Below are 23,333 nucleotides of genomic sequence, written 5' to 3' on the forward strand. Positions count from 1 at the left end.
CTTTCCTCTCTGAGTAAGTGTGCTCATTTCAGCATACAAACCCAAATAATCATTGAGTGTTTGTGGGTTATTCATTAAACTGTGAAAGTGCTAATTGGGGAGCTGTCACATATAAACTCCAATAGACATGAACGGGAGTTTAAAAAAAACAAATATTGTGTGCAAAAGTGCTCTGATCAGCAGTGTTACAGTTTATTGAATTCACTCTTCTGTCTAAGCTAGGAGTAATATCAGACCCATGAGAATGATAGGCAAGCTTTCACCTTGAGACATCCACTGCAGCTCATATTTTACAGTACCACTGAAACAGTAACATATGAGAGAGTGTTAAGATGTATGTACTGTTTAATTGCTAAATTCAACTGTAAATTAATATCTTGATATTTGTAAACAATTTTCTAGTTTACGAACACTTAAAATCAATCCATGGTCAATTATTTCTTACAGCTGTATTTAGTTAACTATTTGTGAGCTAAGTGACTGTCTCAAGGGAGTAGCTGTCCGTTATTGACTACAGTTGAAACTTGAAAAGGTTCAATCTACTTGACCAGGAGTGCTACAAACTATTGTTTGTGTGCTACAAACTATTGTGCCTCTTGCTACAAACTATTGTGTGTGCTACAAACTATTGTGCCTCTTATTTTTTTTTTGTGTGCTACAAACTATTGTGCCTCTTATTTTTTTTTTTTGTCTTACTGCAGTAGTCCACAAGGGCCACTGATACCATTTTGGTTGATATAGTTTGGAGCTCGGACATGCTGCATAGTGTGTTTTGCAATAGGAAATCAAAGTAAGCTATGGTAACTAAAAAAAGCTACGTTTTTATATACAGTAATGCAAGACAATTACTATAGGAGTATGCATTATGCATGGCCTTGTGCACACTATAGTCAAACTCTCTCTACAGTAAACTAAAGCACTCAGTCCAAATTGTTTCGCTTTTGTCACCAAATGTCTGAAAACATGGTATTCACACCTACATGGTATCAAGTGCCCTTAGAAGAAAACATTTAATTCTGTCTCATTCCTTCTCATTCTCTGTCTTTTTTTTTTCCTGCTATTGCTTTCCTACTTTTGCATCCTACCAGAGAAAATAAGATGTTCACTGAGAATGAAATAAGGAACATAATGTTCCAGGTGCTCTCTGGCTTAGCTTTTGTGCACAAGCATGGTAAGCATTTACATTACCCTCCTTACCTTGTCCTTGCTTTGTGTTACATTTCATATGCAATCATTGTCTCTTGTATAATACATTTATGTGCTGCGGGAGTCTGTGACACATTGAATAGCAATGTTTTCAGCCCTGTGATGTCTCCTTTGGATTTTTTGGATAAGAGTTGTTGCTATGATACGTTTAGATAAAAGAAATGTTCAAAAAATGTTTTAGTTCATTTTTGAAAATATAAAATAATGTTTTGTTACATTCAAATATGTGGCACATTACATACAAATATGGCACGTTACATACAAACATATGCCACACCTATGCAGGAGCGTCCCTTCCCCACATTGATTGGTTTAATTTTACCTGTAATATTTGGTCGAATTAGTTTTATCAGTTTTGGTATTTACCAAGTGCAGTCCCCACCACCCCACTTACAATAAAAAAAGGTCATGATATACATGCTGCATTGCACAGTGCTAATGAGACATCTCAAACCCCCTAAACTCTTCCCATTTTAAGAAATGTAACTTTGAACTACCCAGGTCTGTGTGACTTCCATGTGACTTATGGTAGTAAGCAGTAGAAAGATGTACCACACAGTCGTGATTCCTCTTGGGGCTAGATGACTTTAGAGGTTGGAACAGATGGTCCAAATGTGTCAAAAGGCGTGACCTTATATTGTTTAAGGATCTGTTATTAAAGCTGTAGTTCAAGCTCCTGTTTTTTTGTATTTTTTTTTTTTTACTTCAATAGTTTCATGTGGGTAATCTCTACTAATCTAAAGAACTACATAGCTGCCGGTCAATTCTTTCTCCGTCTATTGATCGGCGAAGTTTGGCGACATCTTTAAATATGGGGAATGTAAATGGTTGTTTAGGAACAAGTATGCTTGTTAAAATAGAATACAAGAAAATTGGTCTTTCAAAGTTGTTGTTTTTTTAAACAGAAAATGCTAAAAGTATTTTTTCTTACCACAGGTCTGATTTATTAAAAAAAAAAAACACACACACATGAAGGATATTGCCTGAACTGCAGCTTTAATGTGGGGAAGCTTTAGAATAAACAGCTTTAGGATAAATCCATTTTATCCTTGCCGTTTAAAACTAATTTGTAAATATTGACATTACTTAGGCTACACATAACTCCTTGGGATAAAATAGGTCTCAGGGCTTCCTAGTAGTGGAGGGTTTATTGTTTGTTCTATACTCACTCTTAATTAGGCTTTTTCCATCGAGATATGAAACCTGAAAATCTTCTCTGTATGGGTCCCGAACTTGTCAAAATAGCAGATTTTGGATTAGTCCGAGAACTCAGATCTCAGCCTCCCTACACCGATTATGTGTCTACCAGGTGGTAAGTTACATTAATTTACTCTTCCACTCGTGCGATCTGTAAAAATAGATATATAAAAAGTATTTGATGGGACTGGATGTAGTTCACAATAAATCTCCTCATCACAATGAGACTCCAGCAGAGACATTAATCTATCAACTCATGTCACCTGATCAGCTTTGTAGTCCATTTGTTTACTAAGGTGATATAACTGATATCTACCGATTTACTTCATTCATTCTAAATAATCTCTTTCTATGGAGAGATTGGGCTGGTTTGGGCAGATTTGGAATAAACCCCTTAGCTTACTGTAGTTGGCACAAGATTTCTGGTTATTTATGGAATGGATAAAATAAATGCTAAAGTAATGTACTAAAAGGGAATGATGCACTTCTTAACCATTACAGTGTATATCAGTCTATTCGGTATCGACCGAGAGGTTCAGCATGACGCCAAAATGCCATGTTCCTATTAAAGCTAATAATTACATGCTGTAGTCCCAAATTCACTTTGTGATCAGGAGGAGAGTTTTGTAGTGGAAATGGGGAAATAAACAAATCTACATAACACACGGGTATTTATTTTCATACCCTTTTTTTGTGCAATATTATTTTAGTATATTGATAGAATACAAATATAATTACAAATACTCACATTGCTTTGTTAGGATTGTGTGGTTTACTATTTACTACAGTCTCCCGGCTACATTCCTTGGTTAATCTACAGTAATGCAATTCTTTTGCACTGGTTTTGCTGCTGAAAAACTTGAATGACCCAGTGTGGTTTTTTTTCTTCTTCTTGTACTGCGCAAACTAAGCTTGCAGCTATGGAAATGGAGTGTCAGTTCCATACATTTTTTTTTTTTTAACCTTCACAGGTATCGCGCCCCAGAGGTGTTGCTGAGATCGTCTGTGTATAGTTCTCCAATAGACCTATGGGCAGTTGGCAGCATTATGGCTGAACTGTATACTCTAAGGCCTCTCTTCCCTGGAACGAGTGAGGTTGATGAAATCTTCAAAATTTGCCAAGTTCTAGGAACACCTAAGAAAGTGAGTGTTTTACTCAATTAACACTCTGACCGCTTCACGGAGTAGCCACCACTCCAGGGGCCTTGTGAAGTACTATCTACGTCCATGAGCTTTCAGTTTCATAGAGAAGATCGCATTGCAGGGCCGGCCTTAGGGCAAAGCGGGTGCCTTGGGCCCCGCGCTCCCTCCTCTCCCTTCTCCTGTTGGTTCCGGGGTCCAAATTCTGCCCGACATCAGAGGGGAGAGCAGGGAGCTGGCGAGTCCCTGAACATGGCGCTGGCGAGTCCCTGAACATGGCGCAGGACCGCACCGCTGCTCAGCCCAAGGTAGGGGGGGAGGGCAGTGTGTCTATAGCTGGGAGAGGGGGAGATGTGTGCAGCTGGTCGAAGGAGTATGTAGCTGGGGGAGGTCTTACTTTATACTGAGCTGCCTTCTGCATCATTGCGATGTGTGTCATTACAATGCAACATCGTTAATCCATGACAACGCGATGTCGTTACACCGTGACATAATTATGCTGCACGAGGAGTGGCCCTGCTGCCGGCATGCCGCCTTGGGCCCTGCCAAGGATATAACTGGCCAATGAACGAGATATAGCAGGCGGTAGAACGGAAGAGGACTCCTATTCTTCTGTTCTGTCATAAGTCCCACAGGGATTTTCGATGTGCCGACACTCAAAGGGTTAGATAATTGAACAGGAATTACAAACACGGTTGCAACAAAATTATTATATAGAAACAATTGAAGTTGTCAGTAATTTTATATATTTGATGTATCCTTGCTAATATATTTAATTAAAGATGAAAGCATTTCACAATGAAACATCTGTAAAATACCCTTTTGTTTTATGACAATATGTATATCAGTGCAAATTAGATAACTTTATATGTAGCAATATCAGAGATCTTCATGGATGTATTTTTCCCATGAGCTTTAATCAAATTTATATTACAATTTTCTTTTTCAGACAGCGGCATTTTTTTGCATCATAATAACCATTTATATTAAAATTGTTTGAAAAGTGTGCATTAGTCTCTGGACTTTTTAGGGTGTTCTCAACAAAAGACATGGTCTTCACCCTAAACGTATTAACAATTCTTTCATGTTTAAGGATATGGGTGCAAATATTGTATAAAAATCTACATGTTCATCAGTAATTAAGTAATTTGCTAATCGAGCATAGAACAGCTTAACCAAAATATAAATAAAACCTGTGTTTTTTTGCTACTTGCCAGAATGACTGGCCTGAGGGATATCAACTTGCATCGTCCATGAATTTCCGCTTTCCGCAATGCGTTCCTATAAATCTGAAAACTCTCATTCCCAATGCCAGCGAAGAGGCTTTAACAGTAATGAGAGACATGCTGCATTGGGACCCAAAAAAACGGCCCACATCAAGTCAGGTATGGGGGATACAGATGGGATTCGTCTTTTTTTTGTTTTTTTTACAGTAAAATCATGATTTTCAGCAAATGTTTTAACCCTTTAATCTTAACATGGAACATTTGCAGGGATAGAAATATTAATTTGATGAATATTGACTGCAATTTGTAGATTCACAAAGTGTTTTTATAAATGCCTGGCTAAAAAGGGGACATTTAACATTGGTATTGCTGCAGTCTTGGCTTCCAATAAAACATGACTCCTACAGCTCTTCAAGAGCCCATTAGGAACTTGCTACCTTGGATACCCGGTGCACTGTCATTAGTGAACTTTCTATCAAGTGTGAGGCTTATCTACACTTGATATATTGAATGGGATGGACAGCAAACACTAGGTATTGATTGACCTCTCATGCAGTTAAGTTATTATTTTAATTTGAAATAACAAAGTGGAAGGGATTAATTTACAAAAAGAGTGATGGGAATTACAATGCAATAATGACACCGCCTGTTAATTAGTGTTTTTATCGTTGAATTTATTTGTTTAGCCTTATTTTTTTTACCAAAACAATTACATAATATGCAACATGAACAAACATAATAAAACCATTAGGGAAACAGATCAGGCAGATTTGAAATGTCATTAACCAATGACCATTTTGGTTTATCAATGACCTTGAGGTTGGCAAAGAGAGCAAAGGCTCCATCTTTGCTGATGACAGTAAATTGTGTAAGGTAGTAAAATCAGAGCAGGATGAGACTTGGATAGACTGGAAACGTGGGCAGGTAAATGGAAGATTAAGTTTAATACAGATAAATGTAAGGTAATGTATTTAGGAAACAAGAATAAACGAGCTACTTTCAAATGAAATGGGGCAAAATTAGGTCAATCCTTAATGGAGAAGGATTTAGGAGTGATTGTAGACTGCAGACTTAGCAATAGTTCCCAATGTTATGCAGTAGCTGCAAAGACGAGATCTTATCTTGCAATAAATGGGGTATGGATGGAAGGGAAGTAAGCATAGTTATGCCCCTCTATAAAGCATTAGTAAGACCACACCTTGAATATGGAGTAGATTTTTGCCAAATTAATAAAGGAGATGAATAATCTTCTGATGAGAGGCTAGCTAAATTAGATTTGTCTACATTAGAAAAGGGTAATCTAAGAGGACATTTGATAACTATGTACAAATATATCCGGGGACCGTACAGGGAGCTTTCAAAAGAACTATTCATCCCACGGGCAGTACAAAGGACTCCCTTTAGGTTGGAGGAAAGGGAATTTCGGCAGCAAAAAAGGAAAGGGATCTTTACAGTAAGGGCAGTTAAAATGTGGAATTCATTACCCATGGAGACTGTGATGGCAGATACAATAGATTTGTTCAAAAAAAGGTTGGACATCTTTTTAGAAAGGAAAGGTATATAGGGATATACCAAATAAGTAAACATGGGAAGGATGTTGATCCTGGGAGTAATCTGATTGCCAATATTTGGAGTCAGGAAGGAATTTATTTTTCCCCTTATGAGATATCATTGGATGATGTGTCACTGGGGTTTTTTTGTTTGCCTTCCTCTGGATCAATATACTGTAAGTACGAATATAGGATAAAGTATCTGTCGTCTAAATATAACATAGGTTTAACTTGATGGACGTGTCTTTTTTTCAACCTCATCTACCAATAACTCTGAAACAAGATTAAAGCTTATCAAAGGTTGCTATTCTAAGGCCGAGATTCACTAAACTCCTTTAGCCTATTTAAAGTGACATTAACCCAAGTTACCGCACATTAATCATAGCGCAGTATTAACTAAAGCAAGAACATGATGTTAACTCGTAAAAAGCTTGGTGCTGAGTCATTTAAGTTATTCCTAGCTGTATCTCTGTGTCTGGCTGGGAGTGCCGCCAGGACACAGAAGGCGTTCACACGGAAAATAGCCAGTCCTGTTTTGCTAACGTCCTGTTATTTTCACTGATTTAACTAGACCAGGGGTCTGCAACCTTTCAAGAAATTAGAGCCATTTTATAAAAAATGTCTTTGTTCAAAATATTCTGAGATCCGAAACACATGCATGAATATTACACCCCCACAAACACATACATACTGTATACTGCACACACACATACATACTGTATACTGCACACACACTAATAGGTATATACTGTATAAGCTTAAACATACGACAAACTTACTTAAATCACAATTAGGGAAAGGAAAAAATGTGTGGGAATAAAATGCATCTCACAATAATAAGTAACTTTATTTCGTTTTGTTCATTGTTTTTCTGTGCAAAAGTTTGTCATTAAGAAATGCATTCATACACTACCCCACCAAATACACACGCACACACTACCTCCCCCCCCAAATACACACACTACACACCCCCAAATACACACACTCAATCCCTCGTCCCCTAAATATTTTTTTTCCATTGTTTTTCTGTACAAAAGTTTGTCATTTAGAAATACACAATACAAACATACTCTACCCCCCCTCCAATACACACGCACACACTACCCCCCCACACACACATACACACAATACCCCCCCAAATACACACACAATCCCCCGTCCCATATATATTGGAAGGGGGATTGTGTGTGTGTGTATTTGGGGGGGTAGTGTGTATTGGGGGGGGGGGGGGTAGCGTATGTATGTACTGTATGTATGTATGTATGTATGTATGTATGTATTTATTGTGTATTTCTAAATGACAAACTGTTTTGCACAGAAAAACAATGAAAAAAACTAAATAATAGTTTTATTCCCACACATTTTTCCTTTCCCTAATTCTGATTAACGTGTGTATATATGTATATAGGGGCTATCTTCTGCAAAACATATTAATCACCATCTCTTCAGGTGCATTATTGGTAATCTGTTTCACTTATTGTCCAAATAAACATCACAATGTGTTCTTGAAGGAGTAAATATTCTGTACACACACACATAAAAGGCAAAGAGATCGATCATAAAGTAATTTAAAACAGGATAGATTCACTATAGAAAGCTCAAGAACGTCGGTTTTAAAGTAAGAGATGCCACAAGGTTGCACCTTTAATATCTGAAACACACATTTACTTTGGGCCTGCCTCTCCCCCTCACTGTCCTGGGTTGCCGCTCCCCAGCTGCTGCCTCTCTCGCTCACTGTGCTGCGGTGACTGCGTGGGGGCCTGGCTGGTCGGGCCCCTGGTTGCCGCCTGGCATCTCCCCAGCTGCTGGTCGGCCTCCTACACTGTCCCACGCCGGGTCTCTCTGATGTTGGTGCACCGCAGCCACTGACAGCACAGCGAGGGAGAGAGGCAGCAGCTGGGGAGCGTCAACCTGTGGACAGTGGAGAGCCGCATGTAGGTGTGGAAAGAGCCACATGCTGCTCGGGAGCCGCAGGTTGCCTACACCTGAACTAGACCTTAGTGAATCTAGTTCAATAACGTTTGTAAGGATGCTAAATTAGCCAATGAGGTGCTTACATTTAAAAAATGAATACAAATTAGACTCCTTTTGTTTTCCATTTACTACGTAACCATCTTTTTACCTGCACTCCAAGTGTTACAATCCAACCAATTTCAAAATGAGTCAGGCAATTAATTTTAGAATGAACACCTAGTTGAAATACTATATTACACAAAGGATTTCTGTTTTAATAACAACATTTTGGTTGGCATATTTGACAACTATCCCTCCCCACACTTTACCCAGCAGAGTAACATAGCAATATTAAAAACGCATAAACATACATGTCAGTGATATAAGATCCTTTTGGTCTCCAACACCAAAGAAACCACAAATGTTTTCCTGAACCCCAATTTCCTACACTAGAGTCTCCAGCATTCACATTGAGCTAATGAGGTTGCAGTGGCACTGCTAAAAAAACAATAACTAGCCACACATCTACCATAAAATGCCAGACTAATAGCAAATCCACATCACGGCACCGGGCATCTCGAACAAAGAATATAACAATATGATGTATTTATTGTGCTACAACCAGTGTGTCTGTTTAGTCAGATACCATCTGCATACAGTGTGTAGCTACTTGTCTGTGACCACCAAGATGCACTGAACTTAGAGAGTGTGCGTGTGTGTGTGTGTGTGTGTGTGTGTGTGTGTGTGCGCACGCTCCTTGGTTACTGTGTTTGATGTAACTCCTGTATAAAAGAAGAAAACATGCTGGGGTGTACACTAAACCTTTTATTATCTCAATATGATGAGGGCATTGTGAAAAGAATAATACACAAATACATCTCTTGCTAGAAGTGGATGGCCTATGAAGCATAGTTTGAAATAAGAAGGAAAATGGGATCATTCATGTATTCATTTTTTTTTTTTAAAGGCATTAAGGTACCCGTATTTTCAAGTTGGACAAGCATTGGGACCTCCACCACAATATCTTGAGCAGAAAAAGCCTTTGAACAAACCAGTGCAACCCCCTGATCCACAACCATCATCTGTAATAAAGAAGCTATTCCCATCTCCATCTGATGCTTTAGAGAAGACATCAGCTAATTCAACGCAAATAGTCCACCGGCCTCTCCAGCAAATTCAGCTGCCGCAGAGCACAGTTGATAGCGAGCTGCCATCCAAACCTCTGCAAACGTTTCTTCCCAACATCAGCAAAACCATTTCTCCTGTAAGTAATAGGATATGTGTTACAGTATTTGAAGAAAGTGGTATACAGTAACTGCTTGCACTGGTTTACAGACTCTGTTTGTTATGATGATAACATTGTGACAATCTGCACCTTGGACCTTCTGCTTTTTAAAAAAAAAAATGTTATTTACTACCCTCAGGTTATTAAAATATGTACTATTAAAATATCATAAAGAGGCCACCTAGGGGCTTGACATCAACCCACCAAGTGCTGGAGGTCAATATGTGGCAGAGCCTTAAGGCTTTAGAGCTCTGCTCTTGCCTGTACATCAGAGCAATTGGTTGCAGCTTTCTTTTCTTTTAATCAGTTAAAAGCACCACAGTTTCCCGGTGTTTCATCATTTTACGTCCTACATTAAAATTGCTATTGCATGCATTTTAAACGATTTAAAATTAATATTAAAAATACACATGTAAAATGGGTGAGTGTTTTTGCATAACTGCAACTCCTATTTAGCTAACTAAATGGATGTGTTCATTTACATTTGGTTAAAAAAGATGTATGTTTCCTAAACCATGTAAAAGAACTCCTTTGCTGTGATTCAGACGTAGCCTTAATGTCTTTGGTGTGCTGCCAGATAACTGCGGCAGCGTAGGATTAATGCCACAGCGCAACGTCCCATTCGCAAGATCGGACCCGCCGCAGCTCCATCATGGCAGACACTGTCTTGTTCAGCCATGGCGCAGAGGACCACATATTCATTTTATTTATTTTCTATTTTGCAACATAGAAGCCAGTTGCCATTGGATCTCAGAACAGTGCTGTCAGCTTTAAGCATGGAAGACGGCGCTGGGGTCAGTCTGTCTTAAAGGATAGCTGGGATGAGTTTAATGATGCAGAATTTGGCATTTCACATTCTAAGAAGCCCAGCATGACTGTAGTAAAAGAGAAGAAAAAAGAAGATGTTTTATTCGGGTAAGTTGCAAAGAAAATTACCGCATGTCTCCCAGTCCAAAATGTTAGACAAAGCTCTTCATTTTCTTCGTTAACGATTTTTCTCCTTTTATTATATGGTAATACTGTTTGCAAATGAGTTTGTTGTTCATCATGAAACCAAAATCAGATATGTATTACTGTTTCACGAACATGGTCCCATTTTCACACTATTGTTTACAAAGATAAATGCATATTGTCAACATGATAGCTTGGAAGGTAAAAGAAAGATGTGACATTTTGAGGGTATAGTTCCCTTTTTCTAGGTAAAGGGATAAACTCTTGCATAATATTACAGTACCTTTCTTTTTTGCTTTCTTTCTAAGTTATCAGTAGTTAGCACTAATACTGTTTTTTTGTCTACAGTGCATGTTACATGTGCAAAAAGCTTTTATTTTGTTGAACAGTTTTGTATAATTTAATCATATTTATCAACATTCTGTGTTGGAAGCATAACACTGAAAACTTAAGGAGTTACAACCAAAAATTAGAACATTTGATTAAAGGTCCCTCACCAGAACCGTGATGATTTGTTATAAAGGTCCTGAAATTAAAACTGAAAAATGTCCTGTATGTGCATGGTAAATTATTACATTTCTGTACACGACTTCTTTTTATCTCACTCTTTGCTGTAACTGAGACTTGGCTCACTCAGTCTGACTGCACCGGAAGCTTCACCCTCTTAGGGTAGCCTTACTGATCTCTTCTCCCTCTAGCACTTGCCCTCTTGACCCTATTCCCTCACATCTCCTCAAACCTCTTGTTCCTACTCTAATCCATACACTCAAACATATTTTCAAGTGCTCCCTTTATTCTGGTACATTTCCCTCCTCCTTCAAACATGCAACCGTTATAATATTACTCAAAAACAGAAAGCTTGACCCTACCTGTCTCTGCACTCTGCTCATATTGCTCGACCTCTCTGCCGCCTTTGATACTGTGGACTCGCCCTCTTCTTCTGCACATCTCCATACTTTTGGTATCCGTAACAAAACTCTATCCTGGGTTTCCTCTTACCTCTCCCATCGTATTTTCAGTGTCTCATTTGTTAACACCTCCTCCTCTATCAATCTCTCTGTGGGGGTACCCAAGGCTGCTGACGGGGGGCAGCTGGGACAGGTGTCCTGGGCCCGGTGTGTGCGCGGCCGGTCATCAGGCCCTGCAGTTGGACCTAACCTCTGGCCAGGCTTGGCTGCCGGTCCTCTCGCAGCCAGGCCCCGGCTCTCCCTCACCTTCAGGCCTCTTCCTGTCCCACGCCAAGATTCCAATGCCGGTGCACTATGTGCCTCTCTGAAGTCAGCATGCCAGTGTTGGAAGCACGTGGAACAGAGGGGCCTGCCGCTGAGGGAGAGCAGAGGCCCGGCCGCGAGAGGACAGGCAGCCTGGCCTGGCCAGAGGTCGGGCCCAACATGCATCGCCGGCTGGCTGGGCCCCCCGCAGACACTGGGAACCCAGAAGACACGGGCCTGGCCTTTTTTATGTATTGCTTATCTTTTATATGCATTGGGTTTTTTTTTTTAATATGTATTTATACATATATATTTATATATTATATATTATATATATTATTATATATTATATATTATATTATATTTATACATATATGTATTATATTATATTGGTTTTTATTTTTTATATATATATGTGTGTATATGTGTATATATATATATATATATATATATATATATATATATATATATATATATATATATATATATATATGTATGTGTATGTGTATGTATTGGGAGGTGGGGATTTTTTTGTATGTATTTGGGGGTGGGAAGTTTTTTGCATGGGGGGATTTGGTATATATGTTGTGGTAAGGGCGGAGGAAATAAGTGAGAGGAGGGGGATTGAGTGAGAGTGGGGTAATTGACGGAGGGGGGAGAGTGAGAGGGGTGAGAAATACATGGGAAGAGAGAGGGAAATAGAGGGGACTTGCAAGGTGTGAAATGGGGCTCGTAACACTGCCAACAGGGTGGCGGGGGGCCAGTCAGAACGGTAGTCCTGGGGCCCAGGAAATCTGTCTGTGGCCCTGGAGGTACCTCAGGGGTCTGTCCTTCTCTTTTCACACTCTCTAGGTGACTTTATCACATCTCTTGGGTTCAAATATCACTTCTGTGTTGATAACAAACATTTATTTTTCAACCCCTGATCTTACACCTGCTGTACAGACCAAAGTCTCTGAATGTCTCTCCACTATATCATCGTGGCTGGCGACTCAAACTTAATGTGTCAGAAACGGAGCTCCATATACTTCCTCCCTTGCCTGGCCCTACTGCCCCCTTCTACATTACTGTTGGCAGCATTATCATAGACCCAATACCCAATGTAACAAGCACGCTGCCTAGGGGTCGCATTTGGCTCCTCCCTCACATTCTCCTCTCACATTTGAAATGTAGCCAAAACCTATAATTTTTTTCCTCAGCAACATTGTAAAGATATGCCCTTTCCTCTGTTGCTCTACTGCTAAAACTCTTAATTAGATTGTAAGCTCTTCAGAGCAAGGACTCCTTTTCCAAAATGTTACTGTCATGTCTGAAGCACTTCTCTATGTGTTGTTTATATTATTTGTTATCTATATCAGCGTTTCCCAAATGGTGGGTCGCGACCCGGCACCGGGTCACGGAAGCAAAATTGCCGGGTCGCAGCGAGGCTGGCCGCACGGCGTTCCCCCCTCCCTCCTTGCGGCGGCCCCCCCTCCCTCCTTGCGGCAGCCCCCCCTCCCTCCTTGCGGCGGCCCCCCCTCCCTCCTTGCGGCGGCCCGAGGTGAGGTGCGGGACAGTGCTGAAGTGGTGCAGGCTGCTATCGCTGGGGTGTCAACGGTGATTCGCTGACTCGGGCTCCTACTGCAGCCCCGCATCATGATGTTGCCGCCCATGACATGCTCCGCCCCCCACAGGACACGATGCCCGGCATGATAGGAGGTAGAAAGTGGTGCGGGGGCGCACCTGTGCCTCCGTTCCTGGCGCTCCCTTCCCCTCAGTCCCCTTGGTGCGGGAGATAGGCGCAGGGGGTGAGCAGTGGTGGCTGCGCAGTCGCTGGCGGGAGGCGTGGAGCCGCCTGCTCGGATCGCGGGCCTTTCCTCTCTCCCCCGCCCCCCCTCCCTCTCCAGTCACTCACATCCGTCGCTGCCTCTGTAATAAATTGTGTGTGTGTGTATATATAGTGGAGTGTATCTGTGTGTGCGTGTGTGTGTGTGTGTGTGTATCTTTGTGTGTGTATGTATGTATCTGTGTGTATGTATGTATTTGTGTGTATGTATGTATCTGTGTGTGCATGGGGGAGAGAGTGTGTGTGTATGTATCTGTGTGTGTATGTATCTGTGTGTGTATGTATGTGTGTGTGTATGGGGGAGAGAGTGTGTGTGTATGTATCTGTGTGTGTATGTATCTGTGTGTGTGTATGGGGGAGAGTGTGTGTGTGTATCTTTGTGTGTGTGTGTGTGTGTGTGTGTGTGTATGTGTATGTATCTGTGTGTGTATGGATCTGTGTGTGTGTGTGTGTGTGTATCAGCCACAGCCACTGTGTGTATCAGTGGCTGTGTGTGTGTCTGTGCAGGCCAGCAGTGGCTGTGTTTGTTTGGTCTGTCTGTGTGAGTGTCTGTAGGTCAGTGACTGTGTGTGTCTGTGCAGGTCAGAGAGAGGGTGGGGAGGGAGAGAGAGAATAGAGGGGATTGGGAGAATATATGAAATCTGTATGGACATTCATAACGGTTTTATTTTACCTATAGGCGATAAAAAATTTAGTGGGTCACGAAGGAGAAGTTCAAAAATAACCGGGTCACGGAAAAAAAAGTTTGGGAAACGCTGATCTATATGATTGTCATGTGTATTACTGCTGTGAAGCGCTATATAAATAAAGACATACAATACAATACAACCCATGCCCTCATTCTCTCCCGTCTCGACTATTGTAACCTTCTGCTGTCCGGCCTCCTGCCTCTCACCTGTCTCCCCTTTAATCTATCCTAAACGCTGCTGCTAGAATCACTTTACTCTTTCCTAAATCTGTCTCGGCGTTTCTTCTGCTGAAATCCCTCTCCTGGCTTCCTATCAAATCCCATATCACACACAAAATTCTCCTCACTTTTAAGGCTATAAACTCTTCTGCCCCTCCTTACATTTCAGCCCTAATCTCTCGCTAAACATCATTCCGACCTTGTTCTGCTCAAGGATATCTTCTCTCTACCCCCTTTGTATCTAAAGCCCTCTCCCACCTTAAACCTTCTTCACTTACTGCCCCACACCTCAATAGCCGACTAGCACCCTCTCCACCTTTAAGACCAATCTTAAAACAAACCTCGTTAACGAAGCATATGAGTAGCTCCGTGGTTGATACTTTACACTTTATACTGCGACCGTGAACCTTGCAGACGCACTTACCAGAACACCCTCCTGCTGTCTCTGTACGTTCTTCCTATTTTACACTTGGATTGTAAGCTCTTCGGGGCAGGGACTCCTCTTCCTAATGTTACTTTTATGTCTGAAGCGCTTATTCCCATTATGTGTTATATTATTATTTCACGTGTATTACTTCTGTGAAGCGCTATGTATATAAATGGTGCTATATAACTAAAGATATACATTAAATGGGTTTTTTTTATGATGGAACCCTCCTAATTTGTCTTAAACATATTGTTACTTTCTTCAAATCACAATCTATATTTACCTTGATCGCATTCTTCGTTATGAAAGGCTCCAGTAGTTTTTCTGTTTCAGAGATATATGGTAAAGTGTCTTGTTTGAAGACTTTATTGTGGTTCTTTTCTAAGTACCAGCCCTGGTCAGTGTTAGACATTATATCAGAGGGGCTTATACCATTTGGTGCTGTTACTTTATTTTTGCAACTACAGATATAGCAAGACTTACGGTTTCAATGACCTGTTTTCATTGCACTAAGCCAAGTGCAATTCCCCAGTATTTCTTTGCATGTTGTGACTGCAGGGGACCTGCGGGTGCCAAATGGCGTTTTACGGCTGCAGTAACGATAGGTGGTGCTAGTGTGTCTTTAACCTAAATTCAATGCACAGTAACCCACTCCTTATTCCCATACTGCGTTTCAATGCTAAATAAGCTTCCGATAACTACAATGTATTTATAAATTATGAATTTATTAAAGTAGATTAGAGAGAAAAAACAAAGACTTTGGAAAGGCTACACCTATAGCTAACACATACAGCCCCTGCAGGCTCAGAACCCAAATCACCATGATATATATGTGTTTAAAGGAGAGCTACTAGGATTGTGACCTCATGTATAGAACACAACACAAAAAGGCCTAGTGCTACATCTAACTGGACATATTTATTTATTTATTTATAAAAGGTTTTACCTGGAAGTAATACATTGAGAGTTACCTCTCGTTTTCAAGTATGTCCTGAGAATTAAATACTTATCTTTTTTTATCTTGCCATAAGCAAGGGTCATTTAGCTCAATTCTTTGGCCAAAGTATTTTACGCCTACAACCACGGTACGGTATGGCCCATCTGTAGGTCCGAACACTGCTGTACCAGAACCCAAATCCACCACATCATATGTATATATTTTTGTAGCTATTCTGGACAGAGCACCTTGCACATCTGTATACACTGACCTGGATGTGTTATGCAATCAAAAGCAAACCATTTTTGAAGCTGTACATGTGTATACTCAAATATACAGTATCCTAACTAATTTTGTTTCTTTTCAGTTTCCCAGAATCAGTCCCCATTGAAGTGGAAAACAAAGTCCCCTCAAATGTGGGTATTGTGAGAACAGACTCTGGCCAGACGTCATCAGCTAAACAGCACTATCTTAGACAATCAAGATATATTTCTGGTAAACAAATAATTTTAGTAAATCTTTATCAATGGGTTTTAATCTAGCTCTATTACAAAAAACTGTTACAAAGATTCTGAAACAATGATTATTCACTTTTGTGCTCAGGGAAGTAAAAGGCTATTATTAAGGTGGCCGTAGTTGACAATTGTCATCTCAATACTTGACATTGAAGATAAAATGCTTGCATTGGTGCTGTGCTACTCTTATAAAAGTACAGCTGCTATAGTTCACATGTACTTCTGCCCTTTGATTGATTGACACTCTTACTTGTATTTCATACTGCCCAGACGAGCCTGAATCTCCACTAGTGCAGGGGTCTGCAACCTTTCAAGGAAGAAGAGCCATTTTATAAAAAATGTCTTTGTCCAAAGTATTACGAGACTGCAACACATGCATGAATATTACACCCCCACAAACACATACATATACTGCATACACACTAATAGGTATATACTGTATAAGAATTCAAATACAACAAACTTAGTTTAATCAGAATTAGGGAAAAGAAAAAATATATGTTGGGGAATAAAATGCATCTCAAAATAATAAGTCCCTTTTAGTTTTTGTCATTGTTTTTCCATGCAAAACAGTTTGTCATTTTCAAATACACAATACATACATACACTACCCCCCCCTAAATACACACACACTACCCACTCTCCCCCCAAATACACACTCAAACACACTACCCTCCCCAGATACACACACTACCCCCTCCCAAATACACACACACACACAATCCCCCCAAATATACACACACATACATACACTCTTACATTGGGCCTGCCTCTCTCCTCACTGTCCTGGGTTGCCGCTCCCCAGCTGCTGCCTCTCTCCCTCACTGTGCTGCCGGTAGCTGTGGGGAGGCCCGGCCGGCTCTGGTCGGGCCTCTTGTTGCTGCCCGGCATCTCCCCAGCTGCTGGCATGCCTCCTGCGCTGTCCCACGCTGGGCCTCTCTGGGTCGTCGGCACGCACTTCCAGTACGTGCCAGCATCAGACTTGTGAGATATTCCAAAAGATTAACTTAATGTGTGATGCCAATACAGTATTTGGAAAAGTTTAGGTATGTTTTTTTTTTTTTTTTTTAAATAAAATAATGCAGTAAATGGGTCTCTTGAAATTGTTTTTTAGTTCTTTGCTCAAATTTAAAAATCTGGGACAAAGTTTGGGACAACACCACCAAATCTGTAACATCGTATCAACTTCACCACATCCTCTCCAACATCTATTAGAATATTGTGGATATATTTTATGTAATCTATCTGGTACTAGGTACCAATGGAGTAGGATTTTATATCCATTCTCTTTTATATTAGTATAAATCGAGCTTTTAGAGGATATGGCTTCCCATTCTTCTAGTGGTATATTCATACCTAGCTCTTTTTCCTATTTAAGCATATATAATAATTTATTATCTTAATACATGTTTTGTAAGAGATTATATATTGGAAATACGTTCTTTCATAAAGAGAGAATCCATGCACAATTTTTCAAAACAAGAAAGTTCTCCCAATCTATTCATAGGTAAAATCAGAGACAGTATGAAATGTCTTAGTTGTAGGAAGCGGAAAAATTCAGATTTGGGAAGGTAATAAAATATTTTAATGTTCCAGATTAAAAAAAAAAATAAGTCTTGTAATTCCCGCCTCTTGCCAAGAAGAGAAAAAAAAAAGACACCTAGAGGAAAGGCTTAAAAAAAAAATGTGGTCAAAGCCAAGATGGCAGCTGAGCTACTTTCTGTTAATGAGAATTTTATCATTAATAGCGACATAATTAGTCGTTACTGATTGGCTCCTCCACAGCCATTTTTATCCATCTCAAGATATACAAAACGGGCATCAATTGTTCTTGAATCAGTTGGTTTCCTTTGTTTGACCTACAGTACAAGATCTGGCATATTTACGTCTGTGTTGCAATTAAAAATGTTGTTTTTAAATGGTAAAATATCTGCATTTTCTACACTAAGGAATGAATCCCAAGAATGTAATGTCGGCTAATAAGGAAACAAAGCATGGCACATGGAGCAACACAATAACATCTAAACCACTTGGTCCAATAGGAGGAGGGCTTGCATTCAATAGAACTAATGCAGGTAAATACCAAATTGAAGCAAATTAATAGACCTTTATTTTTTTTTTATTTTTTTTTATTTTTATATATATATATCTATCTATCTATATATATCTTGTGTTTGTATCTGCATTTGGGAAATAGTATTAAAAAAGTCCATGATGCGTGCTGATTTATAATACCTACACCTACTTTGCCTTTAGATTATATGAATTAACTTAGAAATAATAAACACCCATGAGACTTGCCAATGTTAGAAAGTGTAATGCAGTGAAAGGATGGTTATCTCTACATTTAGGAATACAACAGATTATTGTATATTGTGAAGCACCATATTATCCTTTCACCCACTGGCAGTAGTTTTTACCTCTCCACAGTCATGCTTTACAAGGCGATACACTGTGCCTAGATAAACAAGTAAAGTATTTGTGGCACTACTCGATACGAATCTAAGGTGTCGATTATAGTCACCGCACGCGTGACAGAGCGCATGCATGTGGCGCACACGCCTGTCGCTTTCATGAAATGTAAACTGCTTCAGGCAATGGGGAGGCGTGGCGGAGGTGGGACCGTGACGTCACAAAGCTGTTTTGTCCTCATTGGCTGAACCGTGACGCGGCCGTAGCTTGGATAACACATTGCTTTGTCTGTCCAAAATGCCATTGCGCCTCATCGTGCTTGTGCGCACTTTGGGCGGGCTAATAGGATTGAGGCATGTGGTTCTTGGCGTGCGTGTGCACACGGGCTGTAGTGGCCATAGTAATTGTCTAATTGTCTACAGTATATTACAAGTGACACAATTTCAATCTAAATAAAAACACTGTAATTTGCTTCCATATTAGCAAATAAAAGTCCAAGAGCGCACACTTAGCTACAGCAGTACAGCACATATGGGACAAACCCAGCAGAGACTTACAACATAATACACCACAGATAACATATAAGCAAAAAGTAAAAAATAGGGAGAGAAGAGGGGAAAAAATGGGACCAATTCACCAATTTTTCCCTCTTCACTCCCCATTTATTTTTTTTTGCTTATATGTTGAGTGAATCAGAAAAGGGGGGGAAGGGGAACACAAATTGACTTTGCCCCTAAAAGAATTCACTAAACTGCACACCACAGGTATAAAATTTAACTTTTAATAAATTGACTTAAAACATATATTACCAAGGATAGGTGTAACGTGAGTTAAAAATAAATTAAATTGAATATTAAATATATATCTCGTGCATCTATGTCATATAGTGTATATAATAATAACCCAATTAATCAACTATTGATGGTGGATTAAAGGCATATGATGCAATAGGTCAGGGTATTACCCCTCTGTATCAGCTGTTGGAACAGATGGTAACAATATGATAGTCAGCGAGACCAATAAAGTGATTGAAAAAAATATAGTGATATCCAGACCTCCTAAAATGAACATATAATTAAATAATTCTGTAATGGGATCTGTCACTCGAAGTGCATAACCTGTGAATACAGGGATTAGCACTCACAGGTTATGCACTTTAGGAGCATGAACACATAGTTGGCTATTGAGTGATTGTGGCTATCACATTGATTGCATATCTTTGCGCAATATCATTGCGCAATGTTGTCAGTCTCCTACTTGAAGCTGTTTTAATGTAGTTTTGTTAGGTTCCTGGTTCAGTATGCTTATATCATAGAACTTAGCTCATTTAGTCTAGTTTGTGTAGTCAGCGAGTACTGTGGCTATTTCCTCCCCCCCTATATCAGTGTGTATGCACCTCTATAGAGTATATGCTATGTGTTTGTCAACATTGTGGCTGTGAGTGCTAATCTTTGCATTAACAAGATATGCAATCAATGTGATAGTCACAATCACTCAATAGCTAACTATGTGTTCATGCTAGGGGTATAGGTTATTTATCACTCCTCAATTGTTCTCGCTGACTTCTATACAGTTACCATCTGGTCTAACAGCTGATCCAGAGGGGTTAATACCCTGACCTATTGCATCCTATGTCTTTGAATCCCACCATCATTAGCTGGTAAAATGGGATATTGATACCATACACACTAGTTGACATAGATGCTTGACACCTTTTTTCGATTTAATTTATTTTTAACTCACGTTACACCCTCTTTGGTAATATATGTTTTAAGTCTATTTATTAAAAGTTATTTTTTACACCTAGTGGTGTGCAGTTTAGTGAATTCTTTTAGGGGCACAATCATTTTGTGTTTCCCTTCCCCCCGCCCCGTTTCTGACCTATTATAAATCAACAAGCATTTTTTGTTTCTATAGCAACCATTTACCAAGTCACACCCCCTTCCTCTTCTGAAACATACTCTGGCACACCCATTTTTGACCCCTGCCCTCTCTCTAGCAGTACACCAATCGTATCTAGTGACTGTCACATGATCTTCCCCACAGAATTTTTTTTATCTTTGGTCCTCTTCTGCTGCACTGACAGCCATTTAATGAACCCCCGAGCCGAATCTTCGCCGATTTGGTCACAGGAGAACGGATCGATCGGCAACTTGGCTAATTACTTATTATTGTGTGGATTGTATTGATGCACATATTAAAGAGAAAAAAAAATAAAGACGGCAGCTTGGACTGCGGCTTTAACATTGGGCGACAGCATTTCAGTTTGAAAGATGGGGAAATGAACCCATCTCTGCTATGCTGCTTGCTGCTTTGAAGACTGATCTCTCATGACATGTCATTCTTATAGGCACTGTGGGAGGATTTGGCGGCTCCGCTTACAACCCAAGCACAGGATACATGCCTTCGTTTCACAAAAAGGAGGTGGGATCAGCAGGACAGAGGATACAGCTCGCACCACTCGGAGCAGTAACAAGTAAGGCCTCTAGAAAAGGCATCATTTCAAGTTGAACGCATACAAGTGCCATTTGTCTTTACCTCTAGCCTACCATCTACCTATATCTATCCTATCACTGATAAAAGAAAGTCCTAGTTCTTTGTTTCTTTGAAAGTATTCAGAAGATTTTGCCAAATTATAAAATGGATAACTAATTTGCATGTCATTTCCCAGAACCCCTAGCTGCAGTGGAAGCATTGTACTGTATGCTAGGAGATGATGGTGAAAAGCAGGGTTGCAGACCTGTCTGAGACACGTCAATGTGCTCATAAGTGATATTTTTATTTGTTATATGAATAACAAAGGTAAACCCAGTTCTAATTCTGAATAAAATGGAAACGAGGTCTGGAAATGTTCAACAAAATGTACAGAAAATATTCAAAATCATTCACTCCAGGTGTCTCGTGGCTGGTTTAGTTTCTGTTGGGCGAGACAAATGCTATGTTTCATTTGTTAGAGATCAGATTGTATCAGAGGATTAGTTCATGTTTGATAAGGGCAAAGCTTTAGAGCAAATACTTTTACATATACTGTTTTTTTTAACACTGATAAAAATAACTATTTGAGTATTTGCTACATGTAGGGTGACCATATTTTTCCCGGGACAAATGTCGCGCATGAGCGGCCAGCGCTTAGCGGCCAGGCATGCGCGCCCTGTGCTTGCCGATCGAGCATCTACCGTAGATATGTGACCACTGAGCTTTGGTCTGATGTGTGTGCCCGAGGGCAATGGAAGATATCTTTTCACTTCTGCTATCTCACTGAAAGCTTTCTCCTGTACTGCATTGAAACTACTGTCTGTTATGCCCTTTTTCCGCTTGAAGAATGAAAGTACAGTACAAAGTTTGCTGGTTTTCCACCTGCAGCATAACTTTTATAATGCAAATCTAGTTTCTTTTCCTCCTAATACAGCTGACAGGATTGTTGCTACATGTGCATGTAGTGTCCGCATTTGCTAATAAGTAGACCACCCAAAGACGGTTGAAAGTGCTACTGAATGCTGCTGTGCCTGCCTCTGTATCTGTAAAACATATGATTTTTCTCCACTCTGCCTTATTATTTTCTTTTTCTTTCCTTTTTTTAAATATTTCTTTCTTTCTGTTCTCTTTATTCTGTTATTCTGCCTATCAGCTGTACCCATCAACAGTGATGCTATGAATGGTAAACCGAAATGTATCCGATCAAAACCTAGCTGCCAAAAGGCAGTAATTGAGAATATCTCAGGTAAACTATTCACCTTTTAGGTTTCTTATATCATATTAATGCGTGTTCCTTTAGAACAACAAAACTTCTTACTGTGCAATCATTTTGTACAAACATGCAGGCAAGGTACTCACTCCCTCACCTATATTCTATGTGATCTTGTCATTTACATAGCCTCTCATTATAGGTTATAGTCGGACTTTATGACATTTAATTTTTATTTTCTGTAGTCTACCACTTTCTTGTGTCTTACAATTTCCCAGTTGCAGTCCTATTGCTATCAATAATATGTTTTCCTCTATACATCTGGTACACTTAATTGCACCAACAGGCGATCGCAGGGGTTTTATTTAATTTTAAACTACTGTATTAAAGAAGGGGGTCTCCGGAGCTGAAGCTAATTAATTTCAGGTCTGGGGCCCCCCTACTTCCTGAGTTCCAAGCTCTGTTATGGGGTGCCATTATCCCCGCCATGTTAAAATCCTGTGGGTCACGTGACCGTGGGATTTTAACATTGCAGAAGATACCGCCACTCCATAACGGGCCTGTATCTGGGAAGTAGGTGGTCCACGAGGTTGAAATCAACTTTGTTCAGCTCAGAAGACCCCCTGGTCCCGCACACTAGTATCAAACAACCCAAAGAAAAAAATCATTACCTTAGCGGGTAGCTGCTAAGGTAATGAAGCTGCTTACATTTTATTTTTATTCATAGTGTGCGTGAGCAGGGGGTCTCCTGAGCTGAACAACGTTGATTTCAGCCTCTGGGACCCCCTACTTCCTGAGATACAGGCCCCGGGTATGGGGTACCGGTATCCCCGCCATGTTAAAATCCTGTGGGTCACAGGACCATGGGATTTTAACATGGCGGGGATACCGGCACCCCATAACGGG

The 23,333-nt window shown here is 40.1% G+C and overlaps 1 protein-coding gene across 9 annotated transcripts in view; it reads left to right on the top strand.

Annotated features, from left to right (window-relative positions):
- Positions 1 to 23,333, top strand: part of MAK (male germ cell associated kinase) — a 63,081-nt gene that overhangs the window by 37,328 nt on the left and 2,420 nt on the right. For 7 of the 9 annotated variants that reach the window (XM_075585718.1, XM_075585714.1, XM_075585713.1 and 4 more), the window contains 10 exons: positions 1,089 to 1,171; positions 2,386 to 2,518; positions 3,375 to 3,546; positions 4,761 to 4,928; positions 9,240 to 9,536; positions 10,288 to 10,472; positions 16,183 to 16,310; positions 18,280 to 18,405; positions 21,093 to 21,218; positions 22,371 to 22,463. In XM_075585718.1, coding sequence (XP_075441833.1) covers positions 1,089 to 1,171; positions 2,386 to 2,518; positions 3,375 to 3,546; positions 4,761 to 4,928; positions 9,240 to 9,536; positions 10,288 to 10,472; positions 16,183 to 16,310; positions 18,280 to 18,405; positions 21,093 to 21,218; positions 22,371 to 22,463 — 1,511 coding nt within the window. The remainder of the gene's footprint in view (positions 1 to 1,088; positions 1,172 to 2,385; positions 2,519 to 3,374; positions 3,547 to 4,760; positions 4,929 to 9,239; positions 9,537 to 10,287; positions 10,473 to 16,182; positions 16,311 to 18,279; positions 18,406 to 21,092; positions 21,219 to 22,370; positions 22,464 to 23,333) is intronic. The other 2 variants (XM_075585721.1, XM_075585720.1) reach the window with 2 other exon arrangements.

This window comes from Ascaphus truei, chromosome 2, assembly GCF_040206685.1.
Source record: "Ascaphus truei isolate aAscTru1 chromosome 2, aAscTru1.hap1, whole genome shotgun sequence".
NCBI classification, from domain to species: Eukaryota; Metazoa; Chordata; class Amphibia; order Anura; family Ascaphidae; genus Ascaphus; species Ascaphus truei.